The following is a 17,398-nucleotide window of genomic DNA, read 5'->3' on the forward strand; positions in this document are numbered from 1 at the left end:
GAGAATCATTGATCGGCTGCCTCTTACATGCCCCCCACTGGGGAGCAAGCCCACAGTCTGGGCATGTGCCCTTGACTGTAATCAAACCCGGGACCCTTCAGTCCGCAGGCTGACGCTCTATCCACTGAGCAAAACCAGCTAGGCAAGTATTTACAACTTTAACTTTAACATCACACGCTCTTCGAACTTGAGAGAAAGCAACATATAACTGACCATGTCTGAAAACGGGTTCAGGTAGGAATATGCTTACTCTGTCTAGACTAGAGTTTGTCCTTGTGACTTATTAATAGTCATAGTAAATGCTGGCATCACGGGAAACTGTCTTCAAATTAATTTAAATGGGAGGCCAGTGTCAGATGGGGACAAATCAATTCTTGGAATCAGAACAACATTTCCTTCCGCAGATCCTGTTAATACTTTAGCTTCAATTATGTTAGGTCGCAATCTTTTGATAATAAATCTTATACCATTACAAAGACCATTTACTATTAAGATTTCTCAGTAGCATGATGATTGCACCTACTTTCAATTTTAATTTATGACACGGCAATCCCGAAGGAGTAATACTATTAAGAAATTTGCCGAAACCGGTTTGGCTCAGTGGATAGAGCGTCGGCCTGCGGACTGAAAGGTCCCAGGTTCGATTCCGGTCAAGGGCATGTACCTGGGTTGCGGGCACATCCCCAGTAGGAGATGTGCAGGAGGCAGCTGATCGATGTTTCTCTCTCATCGATGTTTCTAAGAAATTTGATGAGAAAATTTCCCTTTTTGGCATCATCCGTTGGATGGATGGAATCAACACTCATATATGTGTGAAAATCTCCATCGAGTATATCCAAAATTTCTTCATTTAATTTATGAACATGCTCATTTTCAGAACAAAGAATCGAATAAAATATATTTAGAACAAATATATTTTAGATATATTTTTAATATTATCTATAGATATATTATTTCCAAAGGTAGCTTCAATAATAGATCCGTTATAAATCATTTCATGGGGGATTTCAATAATATCCATTCCTAAATGAAAACTGCTATCAAGTTTGCCATCTCCAAGTTTTACTAACCATTTTCTATAAGCAGAATCCTCTGATCTCATATTTGTTTTAAGAGACAACTGTCTGAAACATCCCCAAACATTACAGTACTTTAAACTCATTTGTACTATGGCTGATCGCATAGCATGCAGTACAATACTGAGACATTGTCAAAAATCCCCTCCGAGAAGGAGAACTTTCCCACCAAATGCAACATTCAAATTCATAATTTCCCTTAGTAATCTGTCTGTGGCGTTTATAGCATGACGATGCCATGGTGCATTCATCAATAATGAGAAGTTGGGCCTTTTTAATGGTTTTAGCAACTTCACTCTTTGAGTCTAGAAATTGAAGTTTCATTTAATGGAATTGGTGATTTATATTGGGAAAGAAAGGTTCTTTCACTGAGAAGTAAATTTGCAGCAATTCCTATAGATGCTGTGGGTAAAACAGTACCACCACAACCTCTAATATAATGTATTAAAACTTTATAAAGATATGTTTTTCCACTACCGCTCGGACCATCCAAGAAAAAGCATTTGGGGTGTACAGTTTGATTTTTGATGGCTGACGTTATAGTCTGAAAGGCTGCCAGCTGTTCCATCGTTCAGAGAATTGATCAAAACCTCTGCCTGTTGTCGCTCATACAATTCATCACATGTATTTGTATTCGTTAATAAAGGATAGTCCAGAAGTTTGAAATCCGAACATTTCATTCCATGCAATGTGAATACTTCTTGAATTTCATTAAGGGCGTGCATTTCACAGTTCACACAGGCACCTTCTCTTTGGTGTACTTTCCAACAAAAATCTTCAATAAAATGAGATTTATTCTCATCCCATAATTTGTCTGCATCAGAAGGACATCCAAACACGCATATATATGCAAAAAATTGCCGTAGTTGTTTGGGCATATTAAAGATAATCGCATTATCAGTCATATCTTTCCTGATAGTGTCATTGATTAATAATCCTCGATGTTTAGCAGTTTCACGAAAAATATCATAAATTATACCTCCTACAGTTCTCAGATCAGCAAAACTTATCTCACCTTTTACATGCAGAAGCAAAAGTCTAAGGTTATATCGTTCTGGTACTCTAAAGCTCACAGTGAACACCTGCCCTTTTGGCATTTTCTCCATGAAGAATTATTAAACACATAATGTTGTGGAATCTCTCATTAATAATAATTATGCGTGTCAAAATCTTCTTGGTGCCAGTGAGAGCTTTATATGTATTGTGCATGTGCGAGTCAAAGTTTATTTTTAAATTGCCAGAGTGCGTCATATGTACCGGCCGGTCTGTCGGTCAGATGGTCAGACAGTGGAAGGTAGGTCACTTAGCCTTTTCCTGTATAATAAAAGTGTAGTATGCAAATTGTCCCCTTGAGCAGGAGTTTGTCCTGAAGTTCGACCAGGGGGCGGGGCTGGCCGGGGGGAGGGAGGGAGTACCCAGCTGGCAGCTGGCAGCTGCTTGGGACGCTACCAGTGTATGAATTTCATGTGCTGGGCTTCTAGTATATATATAAGATTATTGTTTGTCTTACAAATTCATTATCTCTTCACCCATCTTGTCTCTAACCTACAAATCCTGTGGGAAACTAAAATAAGGGAAAGACAGAGAAAAAGGAATTATAAGGACATAGAGTCCCAGAAAAGCCATGGGTGCCAATGCAGCTGGGCTTCAGGAAAGACGGTAGAAGTGGGGAAACCCTCTGGAGTCCAGGTAGCATATGTTTTCTATCTCCTGTCTCTAGTTCTGTGTATGTTTTAAAATCTTCCCTTTCTCTGCTAACTGGTCATGTGCTTCTCAGTTCACATGATGGAATATGGTCTGAGTTACTTGCTTACTGTCTAGGGAGAGACATCATGGTCTCAATTCCAGGTTCCTGGAGAAGGGACTGTGATCTGGTTTGGGTCAGATGTATCTTTGTGTGTCTATCTTTGTGTAACCCAACCCTGGTCAGGCCTGGCGGGCAGGGCTACCAGGTGGCTGCAGGGGACCAAATCTTTGGGTGTATATGCGTTGTTATTGTTAGGTCCATGCTGACAGGAGCCAGGCCAACACACGTGAGAGTGTAAGAAATTTTATTGCATTCTCTCACAGCGGGCTGAGACCAGGGTGTTGGTGTCAGCCCCGAGGGGGTGGTGAGGTTCTCTTATATAGGGTAGAGGTATGCAGTAGAGGGCCAGGATATGGGTGCATGAATTGGTCAAGGGGAGGGGAGGGCACACGTGGGCCAAGGGAGGCAAGGGAGGAGAGTGCACAGGTCGGTCAGGCGGAGAGTTCCTCTTATCTTGCTTCTGCAGGCACGACTGGCCATCTGCCCTATGCTATGGGAAAAGCTTTATAACAATAAGGAGAGATTAGAGGTAGTTCATCCTAATAGTTATGAGCTCAGTACATCCTACAAAAAGTATCCACAGTATTCCTCTAGAGCAATAGCATTACTAGATTATTGTTCTACCTGATCTCAGAAAATTATGGGGAGGAGGGAGGATAAAGGTTGGTTGAGTAGATGTCCTTCATCATAACGAGGTGAGGAAAAAGAACTCTGTTGCATCGAAGACATTTTGATTTAATATTTCATTTTCTTTGTAACAGGTCAGTGGTTACTTGGATGATTGTACCTGTGATGTTGAAACCATTGATAAATTTAATAACTACAGGCTTTTCCCAAGACTACAAAAACTTCTTGAAAGTGACTACTTTAGATATTACAAGGTATTTTAATTTTGTATAAGAATACTTAAAGTTTAAATGGATAATTACATTTTCTTAGGCATTGCTAGGCATTGCTAGGCTTCAAAATCGTAGCTAGTGCTTGACATTGATCGAGGACATTTTAGGAAAATTCAGTTCACAAGAGTGAATAACGTGGTTCTGAGACTACCCATTGTATACTTTTAATTTTAATAACTGAGTTTTACACGAGTTAGAAACTAGTAGGTTAAACTGAAGTCAGAAAAGAAACTAGTATGTGTATTGTAATCAAAATCGTGAGTTCATAATTTTCTAAAACATCAGATTTATTCCAATTACTTAATGTAAGTAAATGAAATATTTTTGAGAAGCATAGCTTTATTTTGACCTGTATTATATTAACAAATCACTCGTCATACTTTATCTTGAGATATCTACTGAAAGAGTTTAGAAAACCTGATCATTGGATTATATAGTTATAGTCTAAGTTCACAGTTGTCTAATGATTCTGCCATGTTAACTGTTACTTGCTTTAAAAGAATGTGAGTTGCGTAGTGGTGCTCTGAGCTACTTTGGCTCCTAGATGCCATCTGCTCAGGGTTTGTTTAGTCACAGTCTGTGAATTTCTAAGTCTACCAATTTACTTATTAGCAGCTACACCTTTATGTCAACATTGGAACTTGACACCTGATAAGTGAAAGCAATAGAATAATTGTAGCCAATAACACGATCAGGTTATAGCACCACAATTCAACATGTGTTAATTCCAAACTTTTTCTGTTTTTAGAGATTGTTTTAAAATGTTTTCTATTGTTATTTTACAAGGTAAACCTGAAGAGGCCCTGTCCTTTCTGGAAAGATATCAGCCAGTGTGGAAGAAGAGACTGTGCCGTCAAGCCTTGTCAATCTGTAAGAACCGTGTAAATATTTAAGAACTGTTATCATCTTTTTTTTCAAATAATTACAGCTTTTTAAAAGGGGCAAATATAACTAAAATGATATTTTAATCCTTAGGCTAACTATAATGTGTAATATTTATATATTAAAAACCTAAACTTACAAATATAAAACACTTCGAATTATACTGCCTTTATAATAATAGAATTAAAATTTTGTAGTTAATCTAATCCTCTTACTTATTAGTGAGATTAATACAAATGGTCCCCAACTCAATCGATGGTTTAATTTATGGCTTTCTGACTTTAGGGTGGTGTGAAAGCTGCATTCAGTGGGAACTGTAATGTAAATTTTGACCTTTTGCTGGGCTACTTTATTTGGCATGACAGTCTCTCGCGATGCTGGGCAGTGGCAGTGAGATGCTTTTGCCCAACCATAGGCTAATGTAAGTGTTCTGAGCACATTTAAGGTAGGCCAGGCTCAGCTATGAGGTTAGGTGTATTAAATTCATTGGATTTACTGTGTTTTCAACTTATGACTTATGATGGGTTTATCGGGGTAAAACCCGTTATAAGTCAAGGAGCATCTGTAGTTTTTTTGGCATGATAGTTTTTCTTCTTATATCTTACCTGAACAAAGTTATGTTTATAGTATAATAAAATGAAGTTAATCAATGTATAAACCAAATCCCGCTCCCTTTTTTGTGGGTGTATTATTTTCCTTGCATTTCCTATGGTGGGAGGAGTTGGAGAAAATACCTGGTTTTATGAAGGATTTCTCAGAGCATTACAATTTGAAGTATTCTACTCTGAAAGCAGAGAATTTCATGCTTTTCAATGAAGCTTTTTTTTTTTCTTTAAAAGTATACATTTTTGCCCAGCTGGCGTGACTCTTCGGTTGAGTGTCGACCTATGAACCAATAGGTCATGGTTCCATTCCCGGTCAGGGTACATGCCTGGGTTGTGGGCTCCATTCCCAATGTGTTGTGTGTAGAAGGTAGCCAATCAATGATTCTCTCTCATCATTGATGTTTCTATCTCTCTCTCCCTTCCTTTCTCTGAAATCAATAAAAATATATTTTTAAAAAGAATAAAAGTTTATATTTTTACTTTTTCATCATGGTAAAATATACATAAACATAATTTTACTATTTTAATCATTTTTAAGTGTATAATTCATTGACATTAAATACTACATTGTTGTGCAACCATCACCATCTCCCATCCCCAGAACTTTTTCATCTTCCCAAACTAAAATGCCATACTCATTAAACAATACTTTCTAATTCCCCACCCCTCTAGCAATCACTATTCCACTTTCTTTCTCTATGAATTTGACTATTTTAGGTCCCTCGTATAAGGGGAGTCATTACAATATTTGTCCTTTTGTGTCTGGTTTATTTCACTTAGTGTATGTTTTCAAGGTTTATCTACATTGCAGCATGTATTTTATTCCTTTTTTTGTTTTGTTTTTTGTTAATCCTCACTGAGGATATTTTTCCCATTGCTTTTTTTTTTTTAAGAGAGCGTGTATGGGGTAGAGCGGGGGGAGAAGTGGGGGAGAGAGGAAGAGAGAGAGAAAGAGAGAGAGGAGAGAGAGAGAGAGAGAGAGAGAAATATCAATGTGAGAGAGACACATGGACTATTTATTGACTGATTGCTTCCCACGCATAACCCGACTGAGAATTGAACCCATGACCTTTTAGTGTGCAGGCCGATGCTGTAACCACTTAGCCACACCAGCCAGGGTAGATTTTATTCCTTTTTAAGTCTGAATTGGATTCCCTAGTGTGTGTATACGACATTTTGTTTATCCATTCACCTGTTGATTGACTTTTGGATGGTTTCTACCTTTTAGTTAGTGTGAATAATACTGCTATGGATGTGGGTGTACAAATGTCTGCTTGAATCTCTACTTTCAATTTTTTTGGGGTATATATACCCAGACGTAGAATTGCTGGATCATTAGTATTGCTGGATCTGTGTTTAATTTTTGAGGCACACCATGCTGTCTTCCACTATGGCTGTACCATTTTACATTCCCACTAGCAGTGCACAGGGGTTTTAGTTTCTCCACATCCTCCCTAACACATGCTTTTTCCTGTTTTTTTGATAATAGCCATCCTAGTGGGTGTGAAGTACTAGCGTAGTTTCTTTAAAATATATTTTTATTGATTTCAGAGAGGAAGGGAGAGGGAGAGAGAGAGAGATAGAAACATCAATGATGAGAGAGAATCATTGATCGGCTGCTTTCTGCTCGCCCCCTACTGAGGATAGAGCCACAACCCAGGTATGTACCCTTGACCAGAATCAAACCCAGGATCCTTCAGTCCATAGGCCAACACTCTATCCATTGAATCAAACCAGCTAGGACTAGTGTAGTTTTGAGCAGTTAATTTTTATTTTTGTAAATATTGCCATATTGACCTATCTAGCATGTGGAATTAAGGTAAATATAAGATTATTTACTAGTATTTTACCACTAGATGAATGAGAAGCATGTTTTTAGTTATATTAATCCTCATAGGTACAGCTTTTGAAAATTCAAGGATTAACTTATGAAACACCTTGTGTTACTATGATTAAAGCATGAGTTTATCATTAAAGTCATATTATTAATTTAAATGTTTCATTTTACTTCATAAGTTTAGAATTTATATTTAGTAATATAAAAAAATGTTGGGAAAATTCAAATTGACCAATAACTTATTTATATGACTTATTAAAATGCAAAAATATGGCAAATACTTAATAAAGACATTTCATTATACTTATACATTAAATGGGATATTATTTTTCATGCTGAATTTCCTTACTAAATGGCCTATTATTAACCTTAGAACAAGCAAATAGTTTTACAATTATTACAAGTTTGATCTCATCTTAAAGTAGCAATTATTTCTGATTATTGTTAATGAAGGATTGAGCTAGGAGACGCCACCTTAAGAAGACAGGAGGGGGCAGGAAACCTGAGAGATACTTAGAATCAAGTAATAGCTTATCGATGACCGGGAGTTCAATCACTCGCTATGACGTGCGCTGACCACCGGGGGGAGGGAATGCAGAACGAAAGAAGGCCCCAGCCGGCAGCTGGCAGCTGGGGGAAGGAAGGCCCTGATTGGCCCTGATTGCTGGCCAGGCCTAGGGACCCTACCTGTGCAAGAATTTTGTGCACCGGGCCTCTAGTTAGATTATAATTATGCATATATCGTGTGTGTGTGTGTGTGTGTGTGTGTGTGTGTGTGTGTGTTTGTAATGCCATGATTAGACCCAAGATTTTGGAAAGATAACTGGCAGTGTTGTGAGGAGTGGGGAGGAAGATGAGAAAGGAGATGGAGAAAAAACTGGTAAAGGAATATCGCTTAGCAATGGAATGTAATTTGGTTCAGTAGTGAATATTTTTTGAGGGTCTACTGTGTGCCACAACCTGGACATATAAGATAAGCTTTTACCATGAGGAGCTATAGTTTAATAGGGGAGACAAACACTAATGACAGTTGCAATGCAAATGTGATAGCCCAATAGTAGATGTACTGAACATGTACACACCGTGGGAGCAGAGGGGAAGGCAGAGCAGAGGAGGGAGACATGAGAAACTCCACTGTAAGTGGCAGTGAGGCAATGAGCCATTCACATTCCCCTTAGGACAAGCTGGGCTCAGTTCCAACGGATCCTAAAATAGGGCAGTCTGTCAGAACCAAAGAGTGATTAGAGATCATTTCAAACACTTTGATACACTTGCTCTAGGCTGAATAATCAGCTTTCATAGCTAGAATTTATATTGCACATGACTGATATTTTGACATCTATTCTACTTCAGTCTGCATCTTTAAAATAAGAACATTACATTATGAACACAATGTAGTTACCGCACCTAAAACACTTAACAATTCTTTCTTAACCTGATGTACAAGGTTAAATACAGTTAACTCACCACTTCACATGGTCTGCTGCTGTTTTGTTAACACCTTTTTGGGCTAAACAGGGAACCAACACCAGTTTCCTTTTTTGGTTCAATTTTAGACTTGGTTCAGGTTATACTCTGGGACCCAGCAGGAGATAGAAAAATAATAAAAGTTGAAATTCTCTTCCTCAAACATGGTCTTTAAAATGCATACCCTTTGATTCACACTCCTGATTCCAGAGAATATTTGAATGTGGCTGGTGGTCTCCCACAGAGGCTGGACCCTCTCTGTAAGCTGAAACACAGGCTACTTCCTTTACAGTGAATCAAAACATGGTTCTTTCTCCTCCATTACTTAGTGGCCCAGGCGAAAAAGAGTAACAACATCCAGTGTTAGGAAATAAGCACTCTGGTGGTGAAGTCTTTTCGAGATCAATTTGGCAAATGTATCAAACACATTAAAAAGGTACATATCAGGGACCTAGCAATTCCACTAGGAATTTCACTGACTAAAATAATCAAACAAATGTACAAAGATGATTGTAAAGCAGTACTGAATTTTGTAGAGATGTCAGTTCTGCTGAAATTGGCCTATAAAGTTGGCATGGTTTATTATATGAAAAAATTAGAAACCATCTAAATACCTGGGCATAGAAAAAGAACACATGTTGACCTAGTTCAGAGTCTGAAGGGTACATGATAAAGTGCATGTCTCTGTGTGGGTCCTCCCCTTTGAGCAAACTCTAATTCAGGGATATACTTAGCATTGGGCCTGCAATTTACAGAGTTCTCCCATGTACCTCATTATCTGCACTCACAGCATCACTTTGATGATAGGCAGATAGGTCCTGTAGTTGGTAAGTGGCCAATGCTTGACTAAAAAATGGTTCTATTTTGCTCTGAAAAGAACGAAGCCTTCTTAAAACAAAACAAACAAACCAACCAATCAACCAAACAAAAAAACACCACAAGCAATTCCAAGACTGGAACAAGAAATATACAAGATGAACTTGGAGTATCTTGTCACAACAGAAATAAAAAATGCTGTTAAAGATTACTGGGGTAGAGGGGGTGGGTGGGGAGAGATTAACCAGGGAATTTATATGCATCTATGCATAGCCCATGGACACACACAATAGTCTGGTGAAGGCCTGGGAGGGGCCAGTGCGGGGTGGAGGGGGTCAATGGGAAAAAAAAGGGGGCATCTGCAATACTTTCAACAATAAAGATAAATTAAACAACAACAACAAAAATAACTGGGGTACTATCAAAAGACACAGGTGCAAATATCAAGTAAGCATAAGTGGGTCCCCTAGTGGCCAAATGTGGACAATTTGAGCATCACATTGAATAATAACTAAGTGACTATTTTTACATTTCCATGCTGAAATATATATCAGCAATCCATAGAATAATTTGTCGTTGCATTTTTATTTACTAACAGAAAATAATGTTACAACTGCCTAACTTGTTCTCAGTTAAAAAATGTTAACTTCAATAATTTGTTTCATGAATTTTTCTCATAAATCATGGAAATTTAAAATACTTTATCAGTAGGATAAATGTCATGTAAAAGCATTTTTTTTCTTTTTCAGGATGAAGTTCCTGATGGAATTAAATCTGCAAGCTACAAGGTATGTATATATTGATTAATGTGTCCAATATCTTAACAAAGACTCATTTCCCCTACCAGCTACTACCCCACTTCTCTGCTCCCCTTCACAGTGAAACCCCTTGAGAGTTATTTGTACTCAATGACTCCAGTTCTTTTGTTCAACCCTTTGTTATGCAAAGCATGAAAGAAAAATTAAAGTAGAGGAAACAAACCCACAACATGTACCCATCACAGAGCTTCATCAGTTACCAATGTGTGGTTAATCTTGTTTCATCTGTACATCCCACCTCATTCTCCCAAGTACTTAAAACCAGTCTCAGGTAAATCATTTTGTTTACAAATACTTTATATACATCCCTAAGATTAAAATATACTTAAAAAATATAACCACAGTCAGGCTTTGAATTTCTTTAGTTGTTTCATAAGTATCTTAATAGCTTGTTTGAAACAGGATTCAAATATATTTCATACATGGCATTTGGTTGATGTGTCTCTTATGTCTCTCTCTCTTTAAATAAATTTTTAACTTCATTATACTTTTATTTATTTTTATTTTTTAAATATACTTTATTGACTTTTTACAGAGAGGAAGGGAGAGGGATAGAGAGTTAGAAACATCAATGAGAGAGAAGCATCGATTAGCTGCCTCCTGCACACCCCCTACTGGGGATGTGCCCACAACCAAGGTACATGCCCTTGACCGGAACCGAACTTGGGACCCTTCAGTCCACAGGCTGACTCTCTATCCACTGAGCCAAACCGGTCAGGGCCATAACACTTTTAGATTTATAGAAAAAATTGTGAAGATAGTACAGAGTTTCCATGTACTCCACACTTAGTTTCCTCTGTGATTAACATCTTACATTTGTATGATACATTTATTACAATAAGTGAACCGATATTGATACATTATTACTATCTAAAGTCCACGTTGTATTCAGATTTCCTTGGTTTCCCCCTAATGTCCTTTTTGTGTTTCAGGATGGCATCCAAGATAGCAAGTTACAGTTAGGGGTCATATCTCTTAGGTTCCTCTTGGCTGGGACTCATTCTCAGCCTTGCCTTGTTTTTGATGAGATACTTTTAAGGTGTACTAGTCAGGCATTTGTAGAATGTCCCCAGTTGGGATTTGTCCATGTTTTTCTCACGCTCAGAGTGGGGTTATGTTTTTGGGAGGAAGACCACAGAAGTAAAGTGCCGTTTTCCTCGTGTACATCACGTCACGGCACGTCACATCACGTCACGTCACGTCACGTCACGTCACGTCACGTCACGTCACATATTACCAATATGACTTTTTCCTATTAAAGTTGACCTTGATCACCTGGTTGAGGTAGTTTTGTCAGCTTTCTCCACCATAGATTTATTCTTTCTCACCCTTTTCGTACTGTGTTCTTTGGAAGGAAGTCACCACTATGCACAGCCCACATTTACGGAGTGCTTCATCTCCTTGAGGATATAAGTTGTCTGGAATTCTTCAGTATGAGAGACTTGTATCTTTTCCCTCTATTTACTTATTTATTACAGATTCTAAACTGATTTTGCTCATTTCAATCCCATGTTTTCTTGTTTACATACAGAGTGACATCATAGCCAATGTGTTAAAAAATTCTTTTTTAAACATTTAAAAAATGCAGTAAACTTGTATTCTATTTATTCCCCTTTTCATTTCAGTATTCTGAAGAAGGCAATGATCTCATTGAAGAATGTGAACAGGCTGAACGACTTGGAGCTGTGGATGAGTCTCTGAGGTTTGATTTTTTTTTTTTTTGGCAGCAGCAGCATTTTATGTTTTTTTGTGTTGTTTTTTTTTCCAGGTGAAATGTTAACTGTAAAAAAAGAATAACACTGTTATCTTTGTTTGAAGTGAGGAAACGCAGAAGGCCGTTCTTCAGTGGACCAAGCATGATGATTCCTCAGACAACTTCTGTGAAGCTGATGGTAAAACCTTTTTTATAGTATGCATTTTGTTTAAGATTGTACCCAAGAAAAAAATAATTCTTTAAAAATGACTTTTATAAATTCATTTTCTAATGGTTTGGCATTTCCTCAAAAAGTAAACCTAGAGTTACCATATGACTTGACAATTCAACTCCTAAGCAAACATCTAAAAAGACTGACTACAGGGAAACATATTTTTACACCTATGTTTATAGCAGCATTATTCACAATAACCAAGAGGTGGGAAAAGTGTCCATGAATGGATGAATGTACAGTATCAAGAAAGTGTAGTACCTACATACAATGAAATACTGTTTTGCCGTAAAAAGAAATAAAGTTCTGATACATGCTACAGTGTGAATTAACGTTCAGAACATAATGCTAAATGAAATAAGCCAGACAGAAAAGGACAAGTATCGTATGATTCCATTTGTATGAAATATCTAGATTAGGTAACTTATCACATAGAGACAGAAAGTAAATTAGAGTTTACCAAGGGCTGGAGGGAAGGGAGGTGGGGAGTTATTGCTTAATGGTTTTCAGTTTTTGAAAAAAAATCACCTCTTGAGTTCCATAGTTCTAGTAATATATATATAATATTATTATATATTGTATTGCATAAAATATAGATTACATCATATATTATATATTATAATTTTTATAATATATACAGACATTTTGCATAAATAGCTAAAATGTAGGGAATGCAAAAACCTGCTTCTGTTTCACTGATACCATATTGTTAAATATTTTCCTTAATGGTGATGGTCCATGTTACTTTTGGAAAAGAGAATGATGACCCATCAGTTGTATCTGCTACATCTAAAGCTAAGCCAGAGGGCTGGTGCTGTTAAAATGTAGGAGCCCCAGAAACCCTTAGAACTCTTTGATCAAGATTTATGGATTTGTCTCTTCTTCCTTTTTCTAGTGTCTCCCTTTTCCTAAATTGAATTGTTTAGCCTTTTAATTGGCTAAACAACATACAATCAAACTGAATTTTGGTATTTTTCTATGGCTGTTTTAGAGCAAATTAGTGATCTTTTAAACAATTAGTGAAGCCTTAGATGGTGTGGTTCAGTGGTTAGAGTGTTGGCCTGGGCACTGTAGGGTCTTGGGTCTGATTCTCAGTCAAGGGTGCTACCTGGGTTACAGGTTGATCCCTGGCCCCAATCAGGACACATTGCAAGATGCAACCAGTCGATGTGAGAGACACATTGATCTCTCTCTCTCTCTCTCTCTCTCTCTCTCTCTCTCTCTCTCCTTCCCTCCCTCCCCCACAGTCTCCCTCCCTTCCATTCTCTAAAAGTTAGTGGAGAAAATACACTCAGGTGAGGATTAAAAATAAAATAAAAAATTAGTGAAGAGTGATACAGATCATTTTAATTACAAGTAAAAGATGAAGTCAGCAATCCCTATCACCCCCCTTCCCCCCCCAAAAAAAAGAGGAAGAAAAATAGAAAGTATTTACTTTTAATTTTGTGGCTTTTTTTCTTTTAAAAAAGAAATACATGCTTTCCTTAATAAAAAAACATGACCATGTTTGGGCACATTTATATCTATAGCCCTTTATTCTTATTTCCAAATTCTGAAAACATAGAAAAGTCAATATTTTTCCCTCTAAGTTTATCATAGATTCATTGTGTGAATATTCATGTATTTCATGGCAGAGATATTTATGTATTTGATCAAAAGGTCTTTTAGTTGTATTTTTGAAGTGGTTGTTTGCGGCAGCAGTCTGCGGTGTTTACCTATGCCGCCATCTTGGTCTCCCTCCTATAGCCCTTTATTCTTATTTCCAAATTCTGAAAACATAGAAAAGTCAATATTTTTCCCTCTAAGTTTATCATAGATTCATTGTGTGAATATTCATGTATTTCATGGCAGAGATATTTATGTATTTGATCAAAAGTTGCTGCCTCCGTCCCTGCTGGAGTAATAGTCAATATATGCTGCATGCACTGTATTTTCTAAAATCTGAAAAGTTCTGAATTCCAAACACATTTGGCTTCAGGGGTGTTGGGTGAGGATGGCTTAGTAAAGGAAAGGGGTAAATGCTCTCCCAGCTCCCTAACTTTGCCATCTTTTCCACAAGGATTCTTTGGAGTAAACAGTGCTGTGAGATAAAATAAATTTATAACTTGCAGCACTTTTTTTTAAGGCCTGCAATGTTAGAGAAAGAATGGCAATACCTTTACTTCTATTTAAAAAGTGTCCTTTTGAGACTGCCAGCTTACCTTTGTGTGGCAAGGACTGAGAATCAATAATTCACTTTTTATGTGGTGGTGTTCTGTTATCTTGGGTGAACCACTTGACAATTTGTATTTGTTTATTCTGTGAAAGGAGGGTGGATATTATAAAAAAGGAAAGCTTTATAAGGAATACATAATGTGTGTAAGTGGTAAGGGGACTATAGAAGGTATTTTATATATCCGAATGAGAAATTTAAGCCCTGGCTGGCTTTGTTCAGTGGTTAGAGCATTGATCCAAAGGGTCTCAGGTCCGATTCCTAGTCAAGGACACGTACCTCAGTTGCAGGCCCAATTCCTGGCCCTGGTTGGTTGGGTATGAAAGGGATGCGAATGGGTGGCAACCAATCGATGTGTCTCTCTCATATGGATGTTTCCTTCTCTCTCTGCCCCCCTCCTCCCTTCTCTCTAAACAAATCAATGGGAAAAATATCCTTGGGTGAGGATTAAAAAAAAAGAAGAAATTTAAACTTTTGTCATCTGACAAAATATAGTTTTAATAACATTAAAAAAAATAAAGTTGGGAGAGGAAATACTTATCATAAGGAAAATTATGAGGCAATGTTTATCTCTAGGCAAAATATGAAAATGTAATCATTTCTTGGTGGTTAGTTTTCTGTCTTAAAGTAGTAGTTGCTGAGCAATATTTATATGTTTTATGAATATATTTATGAATTTATTATAATTTATTATATTGTGTATTACTTCTATCTTAGACGTTCAGTTATTTCTAGATGCTGTTGCTATGTTGCTTCTGGAAGCAAATTCTTTGTTGGTGCATATTGTTAAGCCTTCTAGAGGAGTAAGGCTTTGCTGTGCTATTAAATAATTTCCCAAAGCCACTGGAGGACTAGGGTCCTTTTTATTGTTGTTGCTTTGAAGTTATAACATATATACAAATTTATAGAACACACAAGAAAGCAATATCCCACCAATTTTTGTATGTTTTGTTTATATATCTTTAACTGACTTCTCTATAATGTTTATCTTTTCATTTTACTAGATAGCCTTTGTACTTAATAGTTTTGACTATAAAATGGCCTGTTAATATACATCATAACACCAATACCACCAGCTAATATTTATTATTCTCTTACCATTGTTCTAAGCTCTCTGCACATATATAACTTATTTAAGTTTCACAGTAACACTGTGAATATTATCCCTATCTTAGAAATGATGGCACAAGACAGAGAATTTACATAACTTGTCCTGGATTCTGACCCGGGCACTCTGGCTCCAGAACCCATGCTCTGCTCTGTTGGACATTTAGGTTGCTTCCAATTTTCCCTTTTATAAATAATGCAGACCCAAAAGCCATCCTGGATGTGACTTTTTGCATGTTTAGGATTATACCTTTGGGACAGGTTTGTGGTGGATTCTGATGGTGCTCATGCAGGAAGGAAGTATTTGATAACAAACAGTGTATGGTACTAACACTTCATTTACCTTAGTTACTGATGAACTACTGTGGTCATTGTGGAGGGACATGTATATATATTCTTTGTATGGATAGCTTATGAGAATTGAATTACCATGTTCCTTTGGTTCTAAAATTCACCTGTTCCTATTTTGTAACATTTCTAAAAGCAGCATGCTTTTGAAACTAGAGTGTACATTTAACGTGGCTGTGTTGATTCTTTTATCTTTCTCCTGAAAAGTTGTTTTTAAGTCCCTGAGGCATTGACACATCTGTGATGCCTTAGAATCAATGGAATACTTCTATATTAGCTTTTTAAAGGTAACTGTAAAGAAGAAAGTTTCAATAGAAACTTTTATTTTATAGACATACAGTCTCCTGATGCTGAGTACGTAGATTTGCTCCTTAATCCTGAGCGCTACACGGGTTACAAGGGACCAGATGCTTGGAGGATATGGAATGTCATCTATGAAGAAAACTGTTTTAAGTATGTGTCATTTCCATTTATAAATTTTTAGGAGATGTAGTGATTTCTCTTTGTAAACAAACAAAATAATAATGATTTTAACTACAAATGAAATTTACTTTGTTAAAGGATGTATTGGGACATAGGAACCAGGTCTCCTCTGGGAAAACATGTAGACATGTTTCAACAAATATCTTTCTTCTTTAAAAGACTTAGAATAGTATTAGACTTTTATGGGAGTGTTGTGGGCACTGAAAATGTTCCTTGAGTCGGGTCAGAGAGCCTCATTTTCTAGATGAGCTAACCTAGAGCCTGAGAGAGAGTTACTTCATTTTCTAAAATCATACGGTTAGTGGCAGAGAATAGATCAGAATATATAACTCCTTATTCTCTTTTTGGTGACTTTTACTCCTCTTTTTGTTCCTATAGTTATTTTACCCACTTCAAGGTTAAATTAATTTCACAGAATAATTATAATAACTAACACTTTTGAACACTCACTCTGTGTAGGCATCGTGCTAATAAGCATGTTACATAGATCTTCTCCTTTAGTCTTGCCAGTCACCCTGTGTTGTCGTCCTTACAGTTTAGAGATGGAGAAACAGAAATTTGGAAAGCTGATTTTAACTGGTTTGTCCAGCATCAAAGAACCCACTTCGTACTCTAAATCACTATAGTGGAAGCAGTCAATTTGATCACTGGGTGACTGAGACATACTTCAAGTTTACTCACTTCTAAGCTTTTAAGCTCTAAACAATGTGCTTATTGGTTTTTGGAAGAGAGAGAGTGTGTGTGTGTGTGTGTGTGTGTGTGTGTGTGATGCTATCTCAGAGATTAGGGGGAATTCTGGGAAAATCTTTGGAGTTTCCAGATATGGCAATAATGCATTTCACTTTTTATAAGTCAAATATAAACATAAGAGACCAGCAAGTGTACTTATACCAGTAAAATGTCAGACTGTTCCTTTTTTTGACTTGAAGAATTTCTCCAGTTTGGGTAGTGGAGAGTTTTCGTTATTTACTTATTTCTGCCATATGTTTCATTTCAATTCTCTTGACTATTATTCAGATTGTTTATGTTTGGTTTACTGACTTACTTTAAAAGATTTTTTTTTAAAGTGAACTAAAATAGAGTCCAACTGAAGCACTTGTTAGATTTTGTATTAGT

At 36.9% G+C, this 17,398-nt stretch overlaps 1 protein-coding gene across 1 annotated transcript in view; it reads left to right on the top strand.

Moving 5' to 3' along the window:
* Positions 1-2,352: 2,352 nt before the first annotated feature.
* ERO1A (endoplasmic reticulum oxidoreductase alpha) overlaps positions 2,353-17,398 on the top strand; it is a 32,156-nt gene continuing 17,110 nt past the window's right edge. The window contains exons 1-7 of the mRNA XM_005867907.2: positions 2,353-2,370; positions 3,645-3,764; positions 4,569-4,652; positions 10,139-10,177; positions 11,833-11,909; positions 12,026-12,099; positions 16,132-16,252. Of these exons, the coding sequence (XP_005867969.1) occupies positions 2,353-2,370; positions 3,645-3,764; positions 4,569-4,652; positions 10,139-10,177; positions 11,833-11,909; positions 12,026-12,099; positions 16,132-16,252 (533 nt within the window). The remainder of the gene's footprint in view (positions 2,371-3,644; positions 3,765-4,568; positions 4,653-10,138; positions 10,178-11,832; positions 11,910-12,025; positions 12,100-16,131; positions 16,253-17,398) is intronic.

The sequence above is a fragment of the Myotis brandtii genome, unplaced genomic scaffold (genome assembly GCF_000412655.1).
Source record: "Myotis brandtii unplaced genomic scaffold, ASM41265v1 scaffold253, whole genome shotgun sequence".
NCBI classification, from domain to species: domain Eukaryota; kingdom Metazoa; phylum Chordata; class Mammalia; order Chiroptera; family Vespertilionidae; genus Myotis; species Myotis brandtii.